Below are 24,540 nucleotides of genomic sequence, written 5' to 3' on the forward strand. Positions count from 1 at the left end.
CTCACGTTTAATCTCTTTAGTGAAGCAAAGTTCACAAACGCGTCTCTTTGTTAGCAAACTAAGATGAGCACGTCTGAAAAGCTTCAATCTGGACGAGACGACTCCAACCGGACACGAAGACAGCACGAATGAGGTAATAAGCCACAAAAACAGGGATCAGGGGGGTTCTGTGTCGAAGATTTACAACATTTTGTCTAAATTCCGAAAGATTTCCTGAAGAACAATTGTATCTTATCCCGCATTGGGAGAAGTGAAGGGAGATGGATTACCCATGATCCTTTACGGCACAAATATTTAAAGCGACAAGGTCCCCAAAACAAGTTAAAGAATTTGTATTCCTCGAGCCGACACCAACTCAGGCTGTGCCAATAAAAGCATCGAATCCTTACCACTAGGGAGTTGACTTGGTACTCCCTAAAAGGGTCAAGTCTGGATCACACCCCCCACAGTCGCCTTTTTCGATGCTTCTATTTGACGGTAGTGGGACAGTGAAAATTGTCCACATGGGTTTGCAGAAGGTTCAGATTTTCTGTCGGCCTCGTGCTGCAATAGATAAAACGTCTGACGACACACCCAATGATTCTACGTTCAATTCATGTCTAGATCGGCTTTGTCCGGGAGTAAAATAATCTCAATTTTCTGAGTGGTTGTTATTATCGTGACCTGGATTCTGAATCGGGCGGATCTGTGGCATGTTTTGGGATCAAAGCATCAGAGCATTTTAGCATGTTGGCATATAATCTTGTTGACGTGTTAATAAAGACCTGTGAAAAAGAAGAACTTGTCCGGAGTGAGTGAACTGGAGTTACATATACAGTGTGCGATTGTCCATTTACGGTTCACCGTTTGTGGGCCCACAAATTTGCAGATTTTGCTCTCCCAAGTTTCTTTTTTTAACTCTTAATTCTACCGTAATTTCACAATCGTCCAGGTCTCTAATTTCCTTCAAAATAAATGAACAGCCACATTAAAAATTGAGCCTTACAATGTGGTGCACCTTATGGCCACACATCATTCCAACATTTGCTAATATTCTGTGACTTCTCATATAAAGCACACTTAACATCACTGGTTACATTTTCAGCATGTATGCCACACATCATTCCAACATTTGCTAATATTCTGTGACTTCTCATATAAAGCACACTTAACATCACTGGTTACATTTTCAGCATGTATGCCATCATATGTTTTACAATGTAAGATACCATATGATGACAGTCATGAGACAATCTGGAACATTTGCATTAAGAAGGCGCTTATATCACCCCACACTGTTGTAGGCATGTCATAATTGACTGTTGTACACACTCACAGTGTCACATCAAAAGTAAAATGATCATACCACAGCTCAGACAGTCGCATAACTAGCGAGTAATAAAACAGATAAAAGAATGACTCGAGAAATAATTGGCACAAAAAATGCACTTTAAATCCTACTTTCATCCTCCCAGTATGCTTTGAGGCACTGAGGTGGTTCTTCGCCTGTAAGCTTCTTACAGATCTAAAAACAATTGTTCTGCTCTGCCTTGTGAGCGCCATCTCATGGTAGCTTTCATACACACAAAAACATGTGCTAGCATACTTGGTAACAACGTGTTCAAGTGTACTTCATTTGACAAGATACACAACAATTGTGCACATCAGGCATGCTATCCATTTTGAAGAAAATGTAAGACTTTGAAGTTCATTCTATGGTTGCAAAAATATGGTACATATCATAGATGGGAATATTAATACTATAACCATTATTTGCGAATTTCCGTTATTCGTGGGGGTGTAAGGGACACAACCCCTGCGAATCATGCAGCCTCATCCTGTGTGTGTGTCTCAGCTGGAAAGCGTTGGCCTCACAGTTCTGAGGTGCCGGGTTAAATCCCGGCCCCACCTATGTAGAGTTTGCATGTTCTCTTCCGTGCCTGTGTGGGTTTTCTCTGGGCACTTCAGTTTCCTCCCACATTCCAAAAACATGCAACATTAATTGGACACTCTAAATTTCACCTTGGTGCAATTGTGAGTGCGGCTGCTGTCTGTCTCTCTGTGCCCTGCGATTGGCTGGTGAAAGGAGTGTTAATTAGTGATGCTTCCCATAACCGTCGAATACCCAAATGTATTGTGCAACCATGGTTATATAAATTGTTTTTCACTCACCTGTTTTTATATCTCACTTGTTTTTCTGGTCAAGACATCTTGACCGTTTCACTCTCACTTGTTTTTCCCAAACTATATTGTTCAAAGACGAACATTGTTGTGGGATATCTTGACTGTTATGTTTCTCAGAGCCTGAAGGACACACTTAGGTGTCAATAGTAAATTGGCTACAATTGTTGCGGCGCCAGGTGGGACGGGTAGGCCACCCGCCCTTTCTCTCGCACGCAACTGAAAAGTATAATAGAGAGATGCAGAGTACAAACAGGTAGAGTCTGCTGCGGGTTTCGTACGGACGCCCAGCTGGTTGACAAAGCGGACCTCTACCTGGGTGACGGCTCTCCACCTTGTCGGCATAGGTAAGGGGCTCATATGATTGATTTCACGCAATGTCAACTGTGTTTTGAGAACTTGCTTTGGTCGAAATAAATATGCCAGTTATTGAGGCTAAATAGCATTTGGGAACGTTGGTCTTTTGTTGAGTGTCGTCTTTGTCTCCTGAGCGCCGACCAGCACCGATCCTTTCAATAAAACAGCTGGCAACCAGTTCAGGGTGTAACCTGCCTCCTGCCCATTGGCAGCTGGGATAGGCTCCAGCAATCCCTGCGACCCTTGTGAGGGTTGGAAAAGGAAAAAAAAAAATTATGGAAGTGGGTACACATGATTTGATGATTTGAGATTGTAGTTCTGAGGACAAAAATCTCTCGCTAAAGGGTAAACACAGAAACAATGTCTGTAGTAAACCTCCCAATTCAAAAGTTAGCTTTTCTTTTCTAGGCTGGTTCAGTTAAATCATGGTTGAGCAATTGATTTTTGCAGGGACCACATGAGAAACCAGAATTGTGTGAGAGGGCTGCACCATAACCGCATAAGTCTCAACTAGGTCCCTTTGTAAAATGCCTTAAATGCTATATTTTTTAATAGCTTGCACTGGTAATTGGAATAAAAGTACTTTGTCAATATTTATAGAAATAGGTCAAATTAGTCTTGTGTGAGATAATGTCAAATGAGAAAATACTCCTATAGAAGCAATACACAAAAACTTTGCGGATAGGCCCCGGTATTCAGGCAACCCTTGTGACCTCAAAGTGGATGGATAAGTTCTGAATCCACCAATTTATTTGGAATCAAAGTATTCTGTCAATGCAGTGCTACAGCTACTTACAAAATAAATCCATTCCGGAAGTCGTTGTGTAACCTGAATTCTTTTGCAAGTAGAAGCACATTTTACATGAAAATAGCGTAATCCGTTCCTAGCCCCCGACTGCCGCCAAAAAATAAGCATTCAAAGTATATAATGTCAACAATAATTAAAAAAATATGTTAATCAGGGTTCGCACGCAGCCCTAAAAGTCCCTAAAAACCCCTAAATTTTCGAAGGTGCATTTAGGGGCTCCTAAAAGTCCTTAAAATCCGTGAAAACCGGTCAAGCCCCTAAAAAAGCCTTAACTTTAAAAAAATCAAAGGGAGAACCTCTACCGCCAAAATTCTCCCCCAAAAATAAATTAATCTTTTATTTAAAAAAAAAAATAGCGATCCGTCTGGCATCCAAATCAGCTGGAAATTGTCAACGGAAGTCACCGTGTTGACAACTAGTCGCCATCTTGTCGATATTCCATTGTTTGTTTCCCTGAGTAGGCATTTCACTTCGTCTTCGTTACGACGTAGCGTAGTTCTTTAATCGATCCAACTTGTATCACGGGGAAGTGCATTTTTCAAGAAGCTTGGGTTGAAAGTAAGGAGTTTGGGAACTGGGTTCGTTGAGATCCAAAAGATCGGCACATGTTTTACTGCCATCTGTGCAAGCAGAGTTACCAGCTTGAAAAGATGGGCGTCAAAGCGCTGGAGTGGCATCGGGAAAACAGGAGACACGCTGATTTGGCAAAGACTCTCTCATCTTCCGTTGGTATGAATCTGTTTCTAAAATATCAAGATAGTGAAGCATCAACTTCAGGCAGTGGTACTAGCAGTGCATGCGCACTAGGGATCGCAAAAAAAAACGCTTACTTTCATAACTGGTTATAACCGAACAGCTGTAGCAAAAAACCGGTACCATAGTGGTGTTTACATAATTCACCTGCGGGACCTCGAGTTGGGGTGCTGTTGGGGACTGTTTTTGTTGTTGCTCTTCCGGAGTGACGAGTTCACAGAGTTCCCCCCGTTATGCGAGTAGTGTTTTGATGTCTGCCAATAAAACAAGTTTACTCCCATACATTGGAGCGTTTCCTTGATGCCATGTTTGATGTTTCTTTGATTTAACTGAATGTTGTTTTCAGTCCAACTTTACTCTAACAGCAAAACTTGAAAAAAGTGGAAATGATGTTGAAAAAATAGCGCAATGTGGAGTACCGGAACCGGAAGAACCGAAAACCGGTTATAACCGGTTATTTGTGACCGGTTGCAATCCCTAATTGCGCACCTACAGTTATCCAGCCAGAAGTCAGGCTTTATGAACGTAGTTCAATACACGAAGACGGACTCGTTAAAGGCAGAGATTGTGTGGACTTTAAAACTGATCTGCAGCCATTACAGTTACAAATCTTGTGAAAATAATTTGAAAGTGTTTGCAGTCATGTTCCAAGTCAGCGACATTGCTAAAAACTACCAGTGTGGGGAAAGGAAGACTTCGTACTTGGCTACATTTGGCATCGCTGCCCACGTTTCATCTCTACTGCCTCAAAGCCAAAAAAGCCAGAAAAGAGACTGACATATCTACGCTTATTGAGAAGGCTGACAGGCTGTGTGAGGAGGCAGAAGAAAAGAAGAATCTGAGGTTTACCACAGAGGCCAATGCACTCAGAGGCAGAGCAAAGGACAAGAGAGCCACTTTGGCACCTCTGCAGCAACAAATAGAGGAGGCACTGGGTGGGCTCAAGGAGCTAGAGTAGGGGTGCTGAGACAGACATCAGTGGAAGACATTTGTGTATATAGTTGCAATTGTAATTAGAATCTGTTTTTCTGTAGACTTTTATGTGAAGACATTGACAATGGTCATGTCAATGAGAACTACCACAAGGGGTGACAGGTGATCACTGTCACAGGTACTGAGGTACTGGAACATTCTCCTACAGCCCATGGAGAGGGAAAAGGAGACGTATTACCCATGATCATTTTTTTTTAAAGCGACAAGAGAGAGAGAGAAACAAAAAGACGGGTCACCCCAGATTGGCTGTTATTTTGAAGGGGCAGCAGGGTTGGTCTTTCGCTTTAAATATTTATGACGCAAGGGATCCTGGGTAATTCGTCTCCCCCCCCCCCCCCCTTCTGCCATTGCGTAGGAGACTCGATCGACTTTAGAAAATCTTCCTGAATTTGGGGCGAATGTTGTGAATCATCGACGTGGGACGCCCCTGATCACTACTTTAATGGACTAAAACATTCTTGCAATCTTTGTATCCGGTTGGAGTCATGCATGTTGAACCGCCTCGACCTAACATATCTTCGCTTGCCAACAAAGAGACGCGTTTGTGATCAACACTCCCCCCAGCAGTAAAGTCTTCTTTTCGCAAACAACCAGAAAGAAGTCTCGTAAAATACTGACGTGTGAATGTACCAACAGCTACATTCTAGTAAGGATTGGCAAAACTCACATTTCAGTTTGTTTTTTTATAAAACACACACACACCAAATACTACATTCTGTCGGCTTTGTCCGAGGGTAAAATATTCTCGATTTTCTGAGTCTTTTTTTTTAAATCATTGTCACCATAATTTGGATTCCGTATTCGGCAGCGCGATAGACGACTGGACTTCTGCCACACAGTTTTGAGGACTGGGGTTCAAATCCCTGCCCCGCCAGTGTAGCGTTTGCATGTTCTTGTGCCTATGTAGGTTTTTCAAGGCTTTAAACGATCCGAATTTTAGAGGCCGATCAGTGAGTTTAAAAAAGAGGTCCGATCACAAGATGAAGCAATGACTGTAATTAAGGAAATGACTTTTTATACAAGGGTTGCTTGAGGTATGTTCATTTACAAGTCAATTTACTTACTAATATCTTATAGAAGACGATGAAATTGTCACTATTCCTCACTGACATAAATTGATGAACATAGATACATTATTTATTGTAAATATATATTTTGAACAATTAAGTACACAAGTACCGTATGTACAGTAGATGAGCAAGTCATTTAAAGAGACTTATCCCGGTCGGATCGGAGATCGGTTATCTTTTTATTTTTTAAACCTGGTGATCAGCCCCAAAAATCCTGATTTTAAAATGCCAAATAAATACTACTATTTAAAAATAAACTAGGTTGTAGATTCAGATATGCTGTCCTAGACGACAACAAGTAAATGTCTTTTGCAGAGCCGATCAATGATGTCGTATTTCGGATCATTATAACATGAAAACTGATTAGCAGAAAATGCTAATTAATTGACAATTCTGATTAGACTGATCCAGTTGGGGTAAAGTCTACTCAATGCATGCATGGTAAGTTAATTGAAGACTATATTGCCCATAGGTGGGAATGTGAGTGCGAATGGTTGTTTGTTTATATGTGCCCTGCGATTGACTGGCAAGCAGTCAGGGTGTACCCTTCCTGAAGATAGCTGACATCGGCTCCAGCAGTCCCACGATTGTTGTGAGGATAAGCGGCTCAGAAATTGGGTTCATGGATTCTAAATGTTTTTGTTGAACAATATCTGTAATGTTTCATCACAAACGATCTCTCCCAGAGTAAAAGAAAAAAATAGCTATTGTCTTTATCTTTTGCTTTTGTTGACTTTTGGGTGCTTTGCCTTTTTCACTAATGTATATTTTCACTCATGATATCAAAATTTGAATCTTAATATAATTAAGATGTCTTATTTTCACTTGGTTTTCTCATCCCTCTTATGTAGCGCAGAAAGTGTTGTGATCGTCGTGTGAAAATGTGTGCAAGAATGACAGGAGAGTACAAGGAAGAAGTTTGTGGACCAAAAATGGAGGAGGAGCCACAATGTCAACTTCAGGACGCTGTGTTTAATCTGCAGCCTCGAATTGTCCTATGCAGAGCAGGTAGGTTCTCTTGTTGCATGCATTCTAATTTGAATGATATTTGTATTTACGGGCCCAATGTGATGATGCCTTTTATGTAACGTTCCCGTCCTGCGACTGACTGGTGACTAGTTCAGGGTGCAGTTCGCCCTTCGTCTAAAGGCAGCTGGGATCGGCTTCGGCACTCCCACAACCCTTGTGAGGATAAGTGACTAAGAAGATGGATGGATGGATATATACACACACACCCACACACATGGTGTGCCCTTGTCCATTTACAGTTTGCTGTTTGTGAGCCCACATAGTTATAGATTTTGCTCTCCCAAGTTTTTTATTTTTAAACTATACCATAGTTTCACGATCATCATGGTCTTCAATTATGTTCCAAAAAACGAGGCCCCACATGATAAATGGCGCCTTTTTTGAGGCAATGAATAACAATTGTATTTCCCATCTGTAAGCAGAAGTAGCTTATAGGTCATTAATGTTCGATGTTGTCACATTGAAACTAAAATGATCACACCACAGCAAAGAGAATAGCATAACTAGCAAGTAATAAAACAGATAAAATAAGGACTCAAGAAATAATTGACACAAAACATGCACTTTAAATCCCATTTTTATCCTCCCAGCATGCTTTGAGGCACTTGGAATTCCATGCATACACGAAAACATGTGCTAGCATACATGGGAACATTATAACCAGTGTGTTCAAGTGTACTTCATTGGACCAGGCACACAAAAATTATGTGCACAAGGCATGCTGTTCATTTGAAGATTGAAGACTTTTAAGTTCATTTTATCATTGCAAAAATATGGTACCTAACATACATGGGTATATTAATACGGCATCCATCATTTGCCGATTTTCGTTATCCGCGAGCGCAGAAGTAATGTTATAATGGGGGAACTGTGCGTGTGTTTATGTGTGTAGAATACATATATATATACTTTAAATTGCCCCGAGGTGTGATTGTGAGTGCGGCTGTTTGTCTCCATGTGCCCTGCGATTGGCTGGCAAACAGTTCAGGGTGTACACTGCCTCCTGCCCGTTGACAGCTGGGATAGGCTCCCGTACTCCCCTCGACCCTTGCAAGGGTAAGCGGCAAAGAAAATGGATGGATGGACACACACACACACACACACACACACACACACACACACACACACACACAGGGACAGCACGGTTGATCAGCTGGTAAAGTGTTGGCCTCACAGTTCTTAGGACCCGGGTTCGATCCTGACCCCGCCTGTGTGGAATTTGCATGTTCTCCCAGTGCGTGTGTGGGTTTTTTCCGTATGTGGTTTTCTCCCACATCCCAAAAACATGCAACATTAATTGGACACGCTAAATTGCCCCTAAGTGTGATTGTGAGTGTGGCCGTTTGTCTCTATGTGCCCTGTGATTGGCTGGCAACCAGTTCAGGGTGTACTCCGCCTCCTGCCCATTGACAGCCGGGATAGGCTCCAGCACTCCCTGCCACCCTCGTGAGGATAAGCTGCAAAGGAAATGAATGGATGGATGGATGGCTATATATACGCACACATACACACACAGTATGTGGCTGCACGGTAGACTCAGTTCTGAAGACAAAAAGCTCTACCAAAAGGGTAAACACAGTAACAAATTGACCCCTCCGTACAGGGCACTTAACCACGCCTTCTGAAATGACGTCACGCCACGTGTGCTGACGTAAGACAGACAATTCGTAAAAAATGGCAAATACAATACAATACATTGTTAACTGAGACAGACGCCATGCTTCTGATTTCATTCAAATCAACGATATAGATTCTAAATACAATACATTCTGAACTGAGAGAGACGGCATGCTTCTGATTTCATTCAATCATTCACATGTAGCAATGTTATGCTAGCGGAGAACGTCTCATTCATTTATACAAGACATGTATTGAAAATCAAATATAGGGCATACCTTCGTGCAAACATATCTGTTCCGGTTGATATTAGATGGGTTTAGTTGATGATGCGGTTTTCCACAAAGTTTGATTCATCGAAGGCATTTTTCGTACTGGGTCTTCGGTTTTGGAAAGGGTACGAATCGAACTCCACCAACTAGCCTTTCAGGATACCTGTCGTCACTATTACATAGTCCGTGACTACACCTCTTAACCATATTTTTTGTTAAATAACCCAAATACGCGATAAAACGCTAACAAAACCTATACTGGACCATGCAATGTTGTCTGAGAAAATGGCGGGAGCAAAAACAGGCTTTGGTTTATGCAGATCTCTGGCCTCTGATTGGTCAGTGACGCGGATTGCGCAATATCCACGGAGGGGTCAATTGTCTGCAATAAACTGCCTAGTTCAAAAGTTAGTTCTTATTTTCTAGGCTGCTTAAATTAATCCAGGGGTTAGCAATTAATTTTTGCAAGGGGTCACATGAGAAACCAGAATTGTGTCAGAGGGCAACACCATTTATAACTACAACATAATTCTCATCTTGGTGCCATTGTAAAATGCATTAAATTCTACATTTTGAATAGCCTGCACTGGTAATTGGAATGAAAGTATTCTATCAATATTGATAGAAATGGGTCAAAGATGTCACGTGAAATATTATGTCAACTAAGAAAATCCTTCAATCGAAGTACTACACAAATACTGTGCGGAAAGGCTCGGGTACTCGTGCGACCCTTGTGAGGATATGCGACTTAGAAATTGGATGGATGTATTCTGAATCCATCTATCTTTAATTAGAATAAAATAATTCCTTCAATGTTATATAAATACGTCAAATATGTCATCATATGCCATCATATGCCAAATAATATCAAATAAGAGTAGATTAATATACAAAAGCAATCATCACATCAGTACATTTTATTTTTATCAATCTCCACAAACACTGAAATTTGTAACTTGTTTTCACTTAATTTTACCTCTCCATAGTGTCATCTTTTTCCATCTAAGCCTATCTTGTGCATCTTTCTCTCTAACATCCACTGCCCTCATGTCTTCCCTCACAACATCCATCAACCTTTTCTTTGGTCTTTCTCTCGCTGTTTTGTCTGGCAGCTCCATCCCCATCACCCTTCTACCGATATACTCACTTTCTCGCCTCTGGACATGTCCAAACCATCGAAGTCTGCTCTCTCGAATCTTGTCTCCAAAACATCCAACTTTGGTTGTCCCTCTAATGAGCTCATTTCGAATCCTATCCAACCTGCTCATTCCTAGAAAGAACCTCAACATCTTCATTTTTGCTACCTCTCGTTCTGCTTCCTGTTGTTTCTTCAGGGCCACCGTCTCTAATCCGTACATCATGGCGGCTTCACCACTGTTTTATAAATTTTGCCCTTCATCCTAGCGGAGACTCTTCTGTCGCATAACACACCAGACACCTTCCGCCAGCTGTTCCAACCTGCTTGGACCCGTTTCTTCACTTCCTTACCACACTCTCCATTGCTCTGTATTGTTCCTCTTTACATAAGTCACTCTATTAGTGGCTATCTGCCGCAGTTGTGGGTTACCTGGTAATGATAACATCCTATTTCTACTATAATATGAAGTTACATATTGTAAACAAATTAGATTTGACCAATTTGTGTTTGTTTTAATTTGTCTTGCAGATGTCACTGAAAACCTTCATCCAGAGCAGCAGCAGTCAGTGTCCCGTCACACCAAAGAGGAAGAGGAGGGTGAAGGGGTTCAACACATCAAAGAGGAGGAGGAAGAGTTTCTACACATGAAAGAGGAAGAGCAGGAAGAACTCATCCAGGTTCCATCTACTGTTATCTGTTTGAAGAGTGAAGTTAGTCAAAGTGAGGAGAGACGGGGGGCGGAGCCTCTAAGCGGAAACAGTTCAAGTGATGGAGACCACAGTGAAGCATCACAAACAGATTATGATGATGATAACGAACAGTTGGAAGGTGATATGACATGTCACGCTGCCAACAAATGCTGGAAATGTTCTCAGTGTCAGAAAACCTTTGCTTCTCAGAGCAATTTAAAAAACCACATGAAAATACACACAGGTGAGAAGCCTTTTACATGCTCAGTTTGTGGTCAAAGATTCTTTCGGAAGCAAGATTTAAAAATACACACAAGAACACACACTGGTGAGAAGCCTTTTTCGTGTTCTGTTTGTGGTCAAAGATTCATTCGGAAGGGAACCTTAAAAATACACACAAGAACACACACTGGTGAGAAGCCTTTTCCGTGCTCAATTTGTGGTCAAAGATTCTCTGACAAGACAAACTTAAATAAACACACAAGAACCCACACTGGAGAGAAGCCTTTTGCCTGCTTAGTGTGCTGTAAAAGATTCGCTGGGAAGGGAACCTTAAAAATACACACAAGAACCCACACTGGAGAGAAGCCTTTTGCCTGCTCAGTTTGCTGTCAAAGCTTCACTCAGAAGGAAAGCTTAAAAATACACACAAGAACACATACTGGTGAGAAACCATTTTCGTGCTCAATTTGTGGTCAAAGATTCTCTGACAAGGGAAACTTAAAAAAACACAAGAATGCACACTGTTGAGAAACCTTATTTCTGCTCAGCTTTTGATCAAAGATTCTCTTCTAAGTATCAGGCAAAGACACACAACTGAGCTGGTGGCAAAAGCACTGATCAAGAACCCTTTTGATGTAAACGTATAAAAGGAAAGTAATGGACCTTTCCGGCTGGCGATCTTCAGCTCCGCCCCCCTTAGCTACACTTGCAATGCCCCACAGTCTTCCAAAATGGTGACTGAATAGAACAGGTTTGAAGAGGATTCTCTATTGCGTATTCCCGGTAACACTGCGCTATGTTTTTTGCCAAATGGGCCAGACTTGTCCGAGAGGGTTCTACAAAGAGGTCTCAACTATTTCACGCAAGGATATGTACATGGAATTAAGATTTTGGACAGAGCAGGACGCAATGTCAGAGTTAGAGCAAAATGTTGGCAATCGATGCAAAAAAGTTTGAAGCCTCACAAACTTCATATTGAAATCCAACAGGATAAAATTGTGGAATCGTACTGCGCATGTAATTTAGGGTGTGTATATTTTACTTGGAAAGATCATGAGTAATAGTAATATTAGTCTTTATAAGTGAGTGGGTGTATTCATTTGACTTGGCTCGTAATGGAACGCAGTTTTCTGTCTCAAAAGTCCGATATGATACAAATAGGCTAATTGACATTTCTCTTGCATGACATCGTCCATTTACGAATCACTAACCCGACTCTTCGGCATAAAACATTACATACTTCATTCAGCAGGTCAGTGATACACTAACAAAGTGAAAGTTGTTCTCCTGCAATGTATAAAGCATTGATATAATTAAATCAAACTCAGAGAAGATACTTCTCCCTCACTTACCTTCGAATATGCAGCCTTGTGTTTGTTGATATTGTTCACAATTAGTTGTATGTGTGCTCTCCCGCGACCCTTAATCCATCGTAGACACTTCGTCAACTGTGCTTTAGGCTTTGGAAAATGAATCAACCGGGCCCGTTTAAGCTAGCCGGATATCTTTCATCTGAATTGCACGTTCCCCAAGCGCATCTGAGGACCATTTTGTTCGTAACATTAACTTTTCAAAGCGCACGCGACCAATAACCAGCATTGCTTCTGGGACATGACGACAAGAGGGGCGTGTCAAGCCAGGGGTTAAGACAATGCGGCTATTTGATTGGCTATTATTGTACGAGTGATTGACAGGTCGGAAAGGTCCATTACTCTGTTTGACTGACTCTTCCTTGTATTCTGTGTACCAACTTTTATTGTATCTATCGTTGACCCATAACAAAGGTCTCCTGTCCCCAAACGCCTACTTATCCGATTGAGTTTATCTGATTCGTAAAATGGAGGCATGGTGGCAAAGCTGTAGAGCGTTGGCATCACACTTCTGAAGTCTGGCGTTCAAATCCCGGACCCACCTGTGTGGAGTTTGCATGTTCTCCCCATGCCTATGTGGGTTTCCCTGGCACTGTTTTCCTCTCACATCCCCAAAACATGCATTAATTGGAGAACCCTAATTTCCCCTAGGTGTGATTGTGAATACGACTGTTGTCTTTCTCCATGCGCCCTGCGATTGGCTGGCAACCAGTTCAGGGTTGTACCCCGCCTCCTGTCCGTTGACAGCTGGGATAGGCTCCAGTACTCCCCGTGACTCTCGTGTAGATAAGCGGCACAGAAAATGAATGGATGGATGGATAAGCTGCCTTGAGTAGAAATGTCTGCATATAGTTTGGTGATGACTGTTGACAGTTTTGTTACATGAAGTCAGATTTCTTGGGTGCGGCTTGTAAGGAACCGATACTTACCCTGCATGTGTTGTGATTCCAATCCATAAATTTGCATTTTGTTGTTGATTTTTTTTTAGCACAGTAAATTTGTGAGGGAACATAATTTTGGGGTACTAACTCTTGTTCACGCTATCCACGGATATGACAGTAAAGCAGCATACATTACCAAAATGAACAAAGTGCCGTTTAGAAACTCAAGCAAGCTCCATTTTTTTCCCTAAAAGTTTTAAATTTGAAGGTGACGGGATGCCACCTGAGAGCTATGATGTATAAAATGTGACTACAGTAATTACTACCACTTCATAGTACAACACATTCCTTTTCCCTCTTCAGCTGTGCCAGTGCTTTTAATGTTGGATTTTGTTGATGAAAAAGGAACATTCAAAAGGGAATTAGTTATCAATTGCTCCAAAATGTATTATTTTCTTGAGTATGCATGTATTTTGTCCAATGTTTTAGTGATGTCAATCTCAAATAAGCGAAGAATTGGTTGAAATAGACTGGAAAGAAACTGACTTTTGGTGGTAAAATTGATGTGATCCTTAATAAAATATGCTTGAAACGGTCAGGCTGACACCATTTACTTCTACATCAAATCAATTTTTCCCATTAAAAGGAATTAAAATGTATTTCTTCCATTGGAAACCCTCCAAAAACATAATGCCCACACTTCTGAGCAAAACCAGGCCCAAGCTTCAAGGCTGAAGTGAAAAAAATTCCAAAGATAGCCACCGTAGAGGATCACAAGCAGACACTGTCTTAGATCCGCGATCAGATAGTGACGACATGACGTGACATTCTCCTCACTCTGATGAAGATGATAAAAAGCATGAAGACAAATCCATGGAAATTGTCATGCTCCTGGCTTCCTGCCCAGGCTGGGCGTGGCTAGCCAATTAGTCAGCGCACCCCTGGACATTGTCCCAGCTGATGCCTCCCAGTATATATAGGACCCGGGGGACGACTTGTCCTCCGCCAGATCGTCGTCCTTGATGCCTCGTTCCCGCACTCCTGTTTGCCTGACTTCTGCTCTCCGTGTACCGACCCACGCCTGTCCACTGACCACCCTCGTAAGCCTGCTGTACTATTACTTCTGATTGTTTGGACTGTATGCCTGATTCCAGACCTTGGGCCAAATGAAGGTTTCCTCTGCACTGTCTGCTTGTCTCTTGAGTCGTGCATTTGGGTCCACCCTCGAGCCCCGTTCGTGACACAAATGTTCTCATTGTGGGAATACTCTTTTGCTTGTAAGAGCAAATGACATTTCCTGAGAATAATAAAGTCCCTAAAATCCTTAAGGATGACTGGCTAATGAGGAATCATCTCAACATGTCATTGACTCATACAATAACATTTAATATTGACTATTTCAACTATTTGTGTACTCACCTTCTGGTGATGAAAAATGTCACTCTACATTTTCACTCATGTGATAAAATAAATATTAACACAATCATTACATTATGTTGTGGAAGTTACCAATACACTGTATTTTTATACTGTACTGTGAGAACTGTCCTGCAGTCATTACGAGCAGACATACAGCGTTGGCCTGAAGACATCTGTGACAGAGAACTCAGACTAAAAGTCCTAACCAAGTCCCAGCAGCAAGGCAGTTGATAGCCAAAAAGGCCTACCAGCTGTTGGATATCCATGGCCAGACCTGGAAAATGGCTGAATGACAAAAGAACTCCTTTCAAATGTGTTGCATTAATTGAAATTTTCCCCCTTTATATTCCTTTTCGACTTTGTCATTTTGAAACTATTAGGGTTTTACATTGGGAAACAAGCTTGGGTTGCAATGAAAAATTCTACAGAGGCCTTCTTAAAACTTATCTACTTCTTTTTTGACGAATGTGATTACTTTTAAAACCTTTTGTTGTCAGTCTGTGTCGCACATGTTTTGATAAAATGCTGCAATCAAGTTTCCAACGAGTTAGGGGTTTTTCAGTCTGCCTCATAAAATTTCTTTGTACTGACAATAATGAAATGACCAATTGATTGCTTTTAACTTTATATCTGGCTGGACACACAACTATAAATTATTGCTATATATAAAAACAGTAGGCGGCACGGGAGCACAGCTGAAAAGCATTTTCCTCTCAGTTCTGAGGTTCCTGGTTCAATCCTGGCCCCGCCTTTGTGGAGTTTGCATGCTCTCCCCGTACCTGCATGCGTTTTCTGGTCCATTAATAGGACATGAATAGACCTGGTCTGACAGTAGGCCTATCAAAAGCTTTTGGTCGGAGGACATTTAATAAGTCACACAACGTAGTGGTTATCTTGACATTTCAGCGGCGGGCAATGAGATTCAAATGTAATTCAATGACCTAATCCATTTCTTAATAACACCATCCTGTCACAAAATTAAGGTAGAAAAATCCTTCCTATGTAGAACTCTGGACGCCATTAAAAGAAGAGAGGCGTTCACCATATTGGAAGATGAATATTTAATTTACCAATGAAAGAAACAGTTACCTTTATATTCCAACAAGTCACCTGCAGACTGCAGTTCAGGTTGTTGTCTTTACACAACTTCCTTTCACAATCAGATAGGATGGCTATGAACAGACATACACAACAAGAACTGAAAGAAACTACAGCGCTAAATAAACAAGAGCTTGACGAAAGAAACACCTGGACAGGACACAAGAGGACGGAGGGAACTGATTGGTCAACACAAGGGAGGTGGGCACGGACAACAAATCGACCACATGAAATATGGAATACAGGAAAAACAAGACCAAACCAACCAAAACTGAGAATGTAACTATAAACCCCCAACCCCATAATATAACCATTAGTAGAATTAGTTACAGCAATGTTTGCCTCAAAAGATTTAATGACATATGGTTATTATGTAAAAGGCCAATATTAGCGAGTGGTTGTGTTTTATTAAGCGGCTTTCTTTTGCGCATATACAGTATATATTTAACTTGAAAACCACTGGGCAAATAGCAATGCAGATTTCTTCTTGTTTTCCTTTCGGCTTGTCAGGTTTTGTGATTGGAAATGTGCTCATTTAAAATGACTCACTATGTCTCTGTTTTGTAGGTTCATTTGGATTTGCGAGTACCTTAACTCTTTCAGTGCCATTGATGACGATCCACGTCCAATCAGGTGGCTCATTTCATCCTTCTGCTATGAATTTAAAGTGCCACTGACACCTAAAACGTGAAATTTTGTATGCTGTTAACCCAAAACAATCATCCGGAATGGAATTATGTTTGTTCACAACATGTCACAATGTTGCCATATATCGATTTTCATCATCTCCCGCCATGAAGATTCTGTCGACTGTTTTGAGTTGAAGAAGAAGCCGGAAATGATGTATTTTGCAGACACCTACAGCAGTGGAGTCGAGTGTTTTTATCTCTTGTATCGGCGAGAAATTACCTGCATTTTCTGTGTGTTAGTCAAAATGTGGGAGGATGGATTCACTCTTCACACGTTTCCAAAAGACCCGATTAGTTGTGAAAAATGGATTGCACTGGTGCAAAGGACAAGCGCTTTGTGGGTTCTAAATGACAGGTAGGTGTTGATGGAGCTATTAAAAAAAATAATAATTGGGGGGGGCTAATTTGTCTCATAGTTTAGAGCATATGTTACGTGTGAATTTAGAATAAATCCCCTTGGTCAAACCAGCAAAATAGAATTAAGCACAGACACAAGCCATGGGCTTCACTTATCAGCTGCTTCAATTGTTTTTGCGGTGGGATACGCTTACCATCTTTCATCCACACACGGTCCTCATTCTTTGTTCCCCCCTTCGACTTCTATGCACTCTTTTCCTCTGGGCTGGCCTGCTGCTGCTACACCCTAACGGTGGCCATGCTCACCTCCTCTCTGGCTTTCAGCTCCTCTTCACTGACTGTCATTTGTAAGGTTGGGGGATAGCCGGCAACCTCTTTTGCAGCTTTATTTGCGACTTAATTTCCCTGTGTGGTGATGTTGGTACCTTTGGAATGCCCTTGGCATTTAATAACAGCTACAGCCTTAGGTAACGCGAGTGCGTCCGTGAGCGCCAAAATGTCTTGATGTTTTGTTGGAGCCCCCACGGCAGTGAGAAAATCGTTCCTTTGCCACTCTGCAAGCGCAGTGTGGATTACCACATGGGTATAGGCGGAGTCAGTGTAAATGTTTGTTTACTCCTTGGGCTATTCCTAATGCAGTTTTGACAGCTACTATTTTGGCTCTTTGTGGTGATTGGATGCCGGTTCATTTTTCGGCTATGAGCGTTGTAAATGGGTCTCCCTTCCATTGATTTACTGCGAATCCCGATTGTAGGCCTTCAGGCCCTTCGGAGCAACACCCATCTGTGAACAGTCATTTCTGGGTCGCTCACTGGTGTGTCATACAAATCACTTCTGAGTGTATTTCCTTCCACAACCCGTCATGTGCAACAGTGGTTCTCCTTCTATCAAACCGTCAGCCATATTGATACCTTCATGTGTGAACAATGTTTGGTTGTGTCAATGCCGCCTTAAGTTTTCTTTGTCACCCTCCTGTCATTGTAAATGCTTGGTTCGTAACATATTGAACTGTGCTGTGTGATGTTCGGGTGGTCAATGGATGGTGCAAAACTATGTGTGATGTTTTTTGTACCAGTCGGGCCAGGGTGGATGCGAATGGTGAGCATACTGGATGTCTGCTCGTATTTTTCAAGTGGGGTGGTGGCATATAAGCAAACATTTCGCTCACCTCCTCCCCCTTTCTGAAAAAGAACAGCAGTAATGCTGCTGACGTTTTCAGACGCATCCAGGTAAAACATTTTGGAATAGTTAGGGATGGCTGGCACAGCAGCAGAGGACAGTTGCTGTTATAAAGCAATAAATGAGTCTTCTGCTGCAAGTGTCCAATGGAGAGGGTGGGTCAAGTTTCTCATCCCCTGTTCATTGACAAGTGCCTGCAGTGTGTTAAATCTGTGAAATCTGGCACGTGGTGGCGTGAGTAATTACATGAGCCTAAAAAGGAGTGGATTTGTTTGACGTTCGTAGGCCGTGGATGGTGTAGAATATCGTCCTTGTGAGAAGGACACATGGCGTACCTTGTCGTGAAATAAGGCGGCCCAAGAACGAAACTTGAGGGCGGGGAATTGGAAGCTTGCTTTTTGAACACTTCAAGCCAACTATCGCCAAATGAGCCAAAAGTGAGCAAGTGGTGTCAATGCATGTTATTTCAGAAGGAGCATCAAGCAAAATGTGATCAACATATTGTACCAGCAGTACTCCATCTGTCCTTGTGGGGTCGGGTGTGTCAGCCATCATGTACCATTTTAATTGTTCATCACTCAATGAAGTGTTGAATGCCATTCCAGGTTTTCCCACAAATAAATCACTGATGTTCAATGACCAAACATTGCCGTCGATGTTTTGAAATTAATCTGCATAAACCTCGTCGCCACGCATGTCATAGTATAGAGTGCAGTGCATACAATCACAAACCCTGTCATAAGCGCAAAGGTGTTGAATCCATGGCAGCCATTGATGTCCAGAATTGTGCTGCCTCTTTCCATCCTTCAGATTCAATGTCCACATGTGCCCAATAGATGTCAGCAGAGGCGGGGGCAATAACGGCAGATGTCGGGGTTTCTTGAATCAATTGTAGAAATTGGGTTTCACAATACTCATTCTCCGTAGACCAGTGGAAAGTATTTCCATCTGGAAACTGTAGAAAAAGTCCATCAGGGCTGCATTTGATAATTGGGACAGTCATGATGAGGAGATCCCTCCCCATTAAAATGACTGGGCTGTTGGGGGCATACCAAAAGAATGCATGAGAGTCTGTGAATAACATTGAGTGGTTATGGGAATGGTGCGAGGCAGGATAATTTCTTCACCCTTGAATCCAATAAGTGGAATACCATAAGCTGTGAGGGAACTTCCAGGAGGCAGCGCCATGACGGTGGAGTGTCTCGCTCCAGTGTCAACCATAAAAGGTGGAACAGTTCCTTCCACTGTCAGGCTGATCATCAGTTCCTGCAAGCCGTGGCAATTGACCCCTCCGTAGAAATTGCGTCATCCGCGTCGCTGACCAATCAGTGGCCAGAGATCTGCATAAATGTTGGCGTCCGCCATTACCTCTGACAAAGTCGCATGGTCCAGTATAGCTTTTGTTAGCGTTTTATCACATATTTGGGTTCCTCAACAATAGATATGGTTAAGAGGTGTAGTCACGGACTTTGTAATAGTGACGACAGGTAACCTGATAGGCTAGTTGGTGGAGTTCAATTTGTACCCTTTCCAAAACAGAAGACCGAGTACAAAAAATGTCTTTGATGGATCAAACTTTGTGGAAGACGGCATGATCAACTGAATCCATCTAAAATCAACCGGAACACATATGTTTGCACGAAGGTAAGCCTTATATTTGATTTTCAATACATGTCTCATTTAAATGAATTAGCAGTTCTTTGCTTGCATAACATAGCTACGTGCGAATGATTGACACACTTGATCTGTGTTGAGCGATATTTTGCGATGATCTGACTGCACAAACGTGTCCCATTGTTCGCGGCTAAGCTAAACCGGACTAGCAGTCCTAAAAGCCTTCGACGTGCACCGAGACACCAAGACTGAAGGAAGGATGTTTGAGGACACTAAAGTAGTGATTGTCGTACTCGGTTGGGACTTGCGTAGGTTCGGCACTAATTCAAGAATAATTATTGAGGGGAGCGTGTGACGTTACACAAAGAAAACGAGAGAAACAACTCGTAAATCAAGCCTGCCCTTCTTTTCCTTCATACGGTGGTTCACAAACGGCTATACAGATACATATACAGATTCTGCACACAAGTGTGATATGTAACACGAAAATAGGAAACTGTCAATGACGAATTCGTCTTTGAGTTATAATATTATATTATGTGGCTTCTCGGTCTTCCTCTGACTCTGGAAAGATCTCGCGCTAATATCAATGGTTTCTCCGTCGATATGCATGTAAATACCATTGAAATACCCCTCGCTGAAATACTTGAAGCCCTGCTGTTTGCTTTTCAACGATATTTCACTATTCGGTAAGAATGCAAGCGAAAAATCAGCTGGTAAATCGGACAATTTCGCTCTCGTCTTTTCTTCCTGCGCCGCCATTTTTGCTAATTGTTTGTCTGAGGTTAGCAAGCGTGGGGTGACATAACTTCAGGAGGCGTGGTTAAGTGCCCTGTACGCAGGGGTCAATTGAAGAACTGCTAATTCATTTATATGAGACATGTATTGAAAATCAAATATAGGACTTACCTTCGTGCAAACATATCTGTTCCGGTTGATGGATTCAGTTGATCATGCGGTCTTCCTCAAAGTTTTATCCATCAAAGAGATTTTTCGTACTCGGTCTTCTGTTCCGGTTGATTTTAGATGGATTCAGTTGATGATGCGGTCTTACACAAAGTTTGATCCATCAAAGACATTTTTCGTACTGGGTCTTCGGTTTTGGAAAGGGTACGAATTGAACTCCACCAACTAGCCTATCAGGATACCTGTCGTCACTATTAGAAAGTCCGTGACTACACCTCTTAACCATATCTATTGTTAAAGAACCCAAATACGCGATAAAACGCCAACAGAAGCTATACTGGACCATCCAGCCAGCATTGTCTGAGATTTGAGTCAGAGATTATGCAGATCTCTGGCCTCTGATTGTTCAGTTACGCGGATTGCGCAACAGCCACGGAGGGGTCAATTGGACTCAGGACCACATCATTGTGGGTACTGGCCGCCAGGTGGTGGCAAATACTGCTGGTTCAGTAGTTGCATGTATTGGCCAGCATGTGGCAAGCTGGATGGGTGGGGAGCATGTGGTGGCTGTGGAGGTGGCATTACAGGTGGAGCTCCAAGTGGAGCTTGCTGACGATAGCCACCACAGCCCCGCCCACCATACTGTCCCTTGTCCCTTCCCCTGTTGGCCCACTGTTGAGGGAGCTGTGATGCGCGGCAGTCACGAGCCCAATGTCCCATTTTTCCACAGTTGAAGCACGCTCCCCTGGAGCGGGGTCGGTCTCCCCGGCTGGATCGCCATTCAATGCAGCGCTGCTGTTCGTCGGTGGGGTTACAAGAACAGAAATAGACACCCTGCGCAGTGACTGAGTCGGATTGATGCACAGGACACTCGGCACTATTAGGCACCAGAGGAATTTGAAAGTGGACCTCGGAATCATTTTGTTTCTGAAAGTTTGTAATTGTAACATGGCCAATTGGGATTCAGCATTTTTAAAATGTTTCTACTTTTATGTCAATTTCTTTGGTGTATTTCCTCAAATAAAATTTCTAATGAGTCAGCCATTCCTTCCTTTTCCAACATACTTGACACCTTTTTCCAATTATTCTCTTACTCTCCTCCCTCTAACAGACAACCTGTTTTTTTAGCATCACTCTCAAGTTTCTCCTTTTACACCACACAACACTTTCCCACTTCTTTCATCAACATGACCAATGACGCTGCAGACGTCAAGGTTTGAAGCCAGTCATGCACACAACATTCCTATACCCACTCATACAACTCTTTTTTTTTTTTTTTTTTTTCTTACTTTCTCTCTCACGCTCAGGAAGGCCTTCCACACATACTTTGCATGCATTTTTTACTTGGTCAACAAGTGGAATTTTCTGATCATCATCTGGAATGACGCGTAAATCAAACCATTCTTTTTCTCTGTCAAATTCCCCGTCCATTCTGCAATTTCAGTCGTCAGTTGGTTGCGTCGAGTCAATTACTTTAATTGTCATACTATTATATTATTGTATTCATATTATTTATTATTATTTTGTTTATATATTTTATTTGTATTATTATTGTATAATGGATCCAAATCTTTTTTTGTTACAAAACACCGGAACTCAAGGTTGCGCGTTTTTGTTAACTACTTCACACCGTGAGGAATTTTAAGACATCTAAGATTGGCGATGAAAGTGGACTTAGGTGAAAATTCTTGAAAATACAAATGGGAGCATGACCCCACCCCGACCCTGGAAACTTTTGAAAAAATGGATGGCTGTGGTGCATTCTGGCGATATCTGTGAACAAAATTCAGACAAAAATTGAAAGTAAAATTTCTAAGTCCTGACCAAAAAAAAAAATTGGGCAGAAGTCCAAATTTTTTTGTGCCCCCATCCTCCTATCACTGGATAGCACAAAATCACATTTGTCATTAAAATATGCCATCTTATCTCATGACAAATGAATTAAGTGAACTATTCGGTAAAAAGACATCTAAAATTGTCCTTTTCCCCGCATTTTACATTTTAATAGTATAGATATAGAATATACACAAAAACATTCTAGAATTTCTACACCGTACAGCAAAACATGTTAAAGAAGTTGATCTGTAGTAATTACTCTTAACGTTTAAGTCTCAAACTTGTAACGTAACATTGTACTGATACACTCGACCACATTGCTCACTATCTTAGATATATAGCTAGTAAAACTAATAGTATAATCAGTTGCCTTTAATATTTTGAGATATATATATAGGAAGGGCATCTGGCCTAAAAACTATGCCAAAGAAATATGAGCGTTTCATCTGAGATGACACGCAGTGGCAACCCCTAACGGGACAAGTCGAAAGAAACTTACTTACTTATACACAGTCACTCATATTTGAAATATGTACGGGTGTGGTCAGTCAGGCTCAGAGATAAAGTTACGGGTGTGATTAGGGTTGGCCTTAAAATAACTTACTAGATTAATATAACTGTCAATTAAAAATAAAATAAACACATAACTAAAATAAACTAAAATTTAAAACTCAGAAATGATAATTTCCAATTTCAACTGATATTAGTAGAACATGATATAAAACGGTATTTACAAATTTTCATCAATAAATCTGACAAACTTTATCTGAAGAAAAGTTAAATGCACTGACCTGTCAAGGAATAAACATTAATGGTCTGTACCCGCAATGTAATGAAGACGCTGAAAGTTTAGTTCAACATAATCGGCGTTAGTGGCAACAAGCTAGCGATACATTGGAACAAACATTCCTGTCGGCAATCGTGACGTATAGTTGTGGGGGGGGGGGGGGATGACGCATGACAGGACTACCGTAAATAGGAGCCTGGCTTGCTAGAACGCGCCATTATGTGCATGCGCTCGACGTGTTGGCTACACCTGAATCAAGCGACAAGGTAGATGATAGTCTAATTTTATTTATTTATTTTTACGCCGTCACACTGCCTCGCGACTGACGCAAAGAGCCCCCTGCCTTGTGTAACTGAATTTCCTTTAACATGGCTCATGATGTTGATGACTTTCGACGTAAATGCGCTCTCTTACGTGAAGCAGTTCTGAACATGTGCTTTCGTTCATGGTCCGTACGGTTAACTTGCATTTCCTGTTTCCGAGTAAATAGCAGTTGTTTTGGAGCAGGGTTGTTTGGTTAACAATGTTTATGGAAATAAACACGTGAATTAATGTCAAGACCACACAAAATAAGCGACGTCTTGAGAGAATGCGAGGGGAGGGGCGTTACTCTTACAAGTGTTAGTGCCTCAACATGGCTACGCTCATGAAAGCAAAACAACGAACTCAAACGCATGTTCACTCAATGTTGTCAACTAATATCCGAATTAATTTTGGGCTATTTTCCCTCAATTTTCATGAAAATTTAAAAATCCGGAATTCTGGGAAAATCCGGAGGACTTTCATCACTGTAAGATTCTTCTGAAGAATGATGTCGGCTCTTACACCACAAAATTAGGAATTACTGTTTCTATAATTCTCTATGTGCAGTATAATGTATCCGCTGTGATTTATTTCTGTCCCCAACAGTTTACTGTTTCGCTCTGTCCCCGACAGGTTACTATTTCTCGTTTCTCTCTGTCCCCAACAGTTTATTCCACACACATTAAGTAGTTCTTGGTGCAAGGAAATTGTGGTATCTCAGATTCCGTTAGGGAACGACACCGCCTCTTAACACAAAACAGGACTTAACATTAAGTAGTTCTTGGTGCAAGGAAATTGTGGTATCTCAGATTCCGTTAGGGAACGACACCGCCTCTTAACACAAAACAGGACTTATTGATTCCAAAACTCACTAGAAGAGCGAATGCGCCTTTTCTGTGTGCTAATTACAACACTTAATGTATTGGTTATTTCTCTGTTTCTCTTTGTACTTATGCGCTTTTAGTCTCTTTACTCTCTGGCCATAACATCACA

At 41.7% G+C, this 24,540-nt stretch overlaps 2 protein-coding genes across 12 annotated transcripts in view; one reads left to right on the forward strand and one right to left on the reverse strand.

The window, feature by feature from the left end:
• LOC133493624 (gastrula zinc finger protein XlCGF57.1-like) overlaps positions 1-2,506 on the reverse strand; it is a 29,280-nt gene extending 26,774 nt beyond the window's left edge. Inside the window, exons 1-3 of one of the 5 annotated variants that reach the window (XM_061807199.1) lie at positions 2,152-2,506; positions 1,441-2,055; positions 390-543 (exon numbers count right to left, since the gene is read on the reverse strand). The gene's annotated coding sequence lies outside the window, so the exon portion shown is untranslated. The other 4 variants (XM_061807196.1, XM_061807197.1, XM_061807194.1 and 1 more) reach the window with 4 other exon arrangements.
• Positions 20-24,540, forward strand: part of LOC133493646 (gastrula zinc finger protein XlCGF17.1-like) — a 26,188-nt gene continuing 1,667 nt past the window's right edge. Inside the window, exons 1-5 of one of the 7 annotated variants that reach the window (XM_061807289.1) lie at positions 5,407-5,717; positions 6,993-7,149; positions 10,726-14,459; positions 14,914-15,706; positions 16,444-16,509. In XM_061807289.1, the coding sequence (XP_061663273.1) occupies positions 7,023-7,149; positions 10,726-11,636 (1,038 nt within the window). In that variant the 5' untranslated portion in view covers positions 5,407-5,717; positions 6,993-7,022 and the 3' untranslated portion in view covers positions 11,637-14,459; positions 14,914-15,706; positions 16,444-16,509. The other 6 variants (XM_061807288.1, XM_061807291.1, XM_061807286.1 and 3 more) reach the window with 6 other exon arrangements.

This window comes from Syngnathoides biaculeatus, chromosome 20 (assembly GCF_019802595.1).
Source record: "Syngnathoides biaculeatus isolate LvHL_M chromosome 20, ASM1980259v1, whole genome shotgun sequence".
In the NCBI taxonomy this organism is placed as follows: Eukaryota; Metazoa; Chordata; class Actinopteri; order Syngnathiformes; family Syngnathidae; genus Syngnathoides; species Syngnathoides biaculeatus.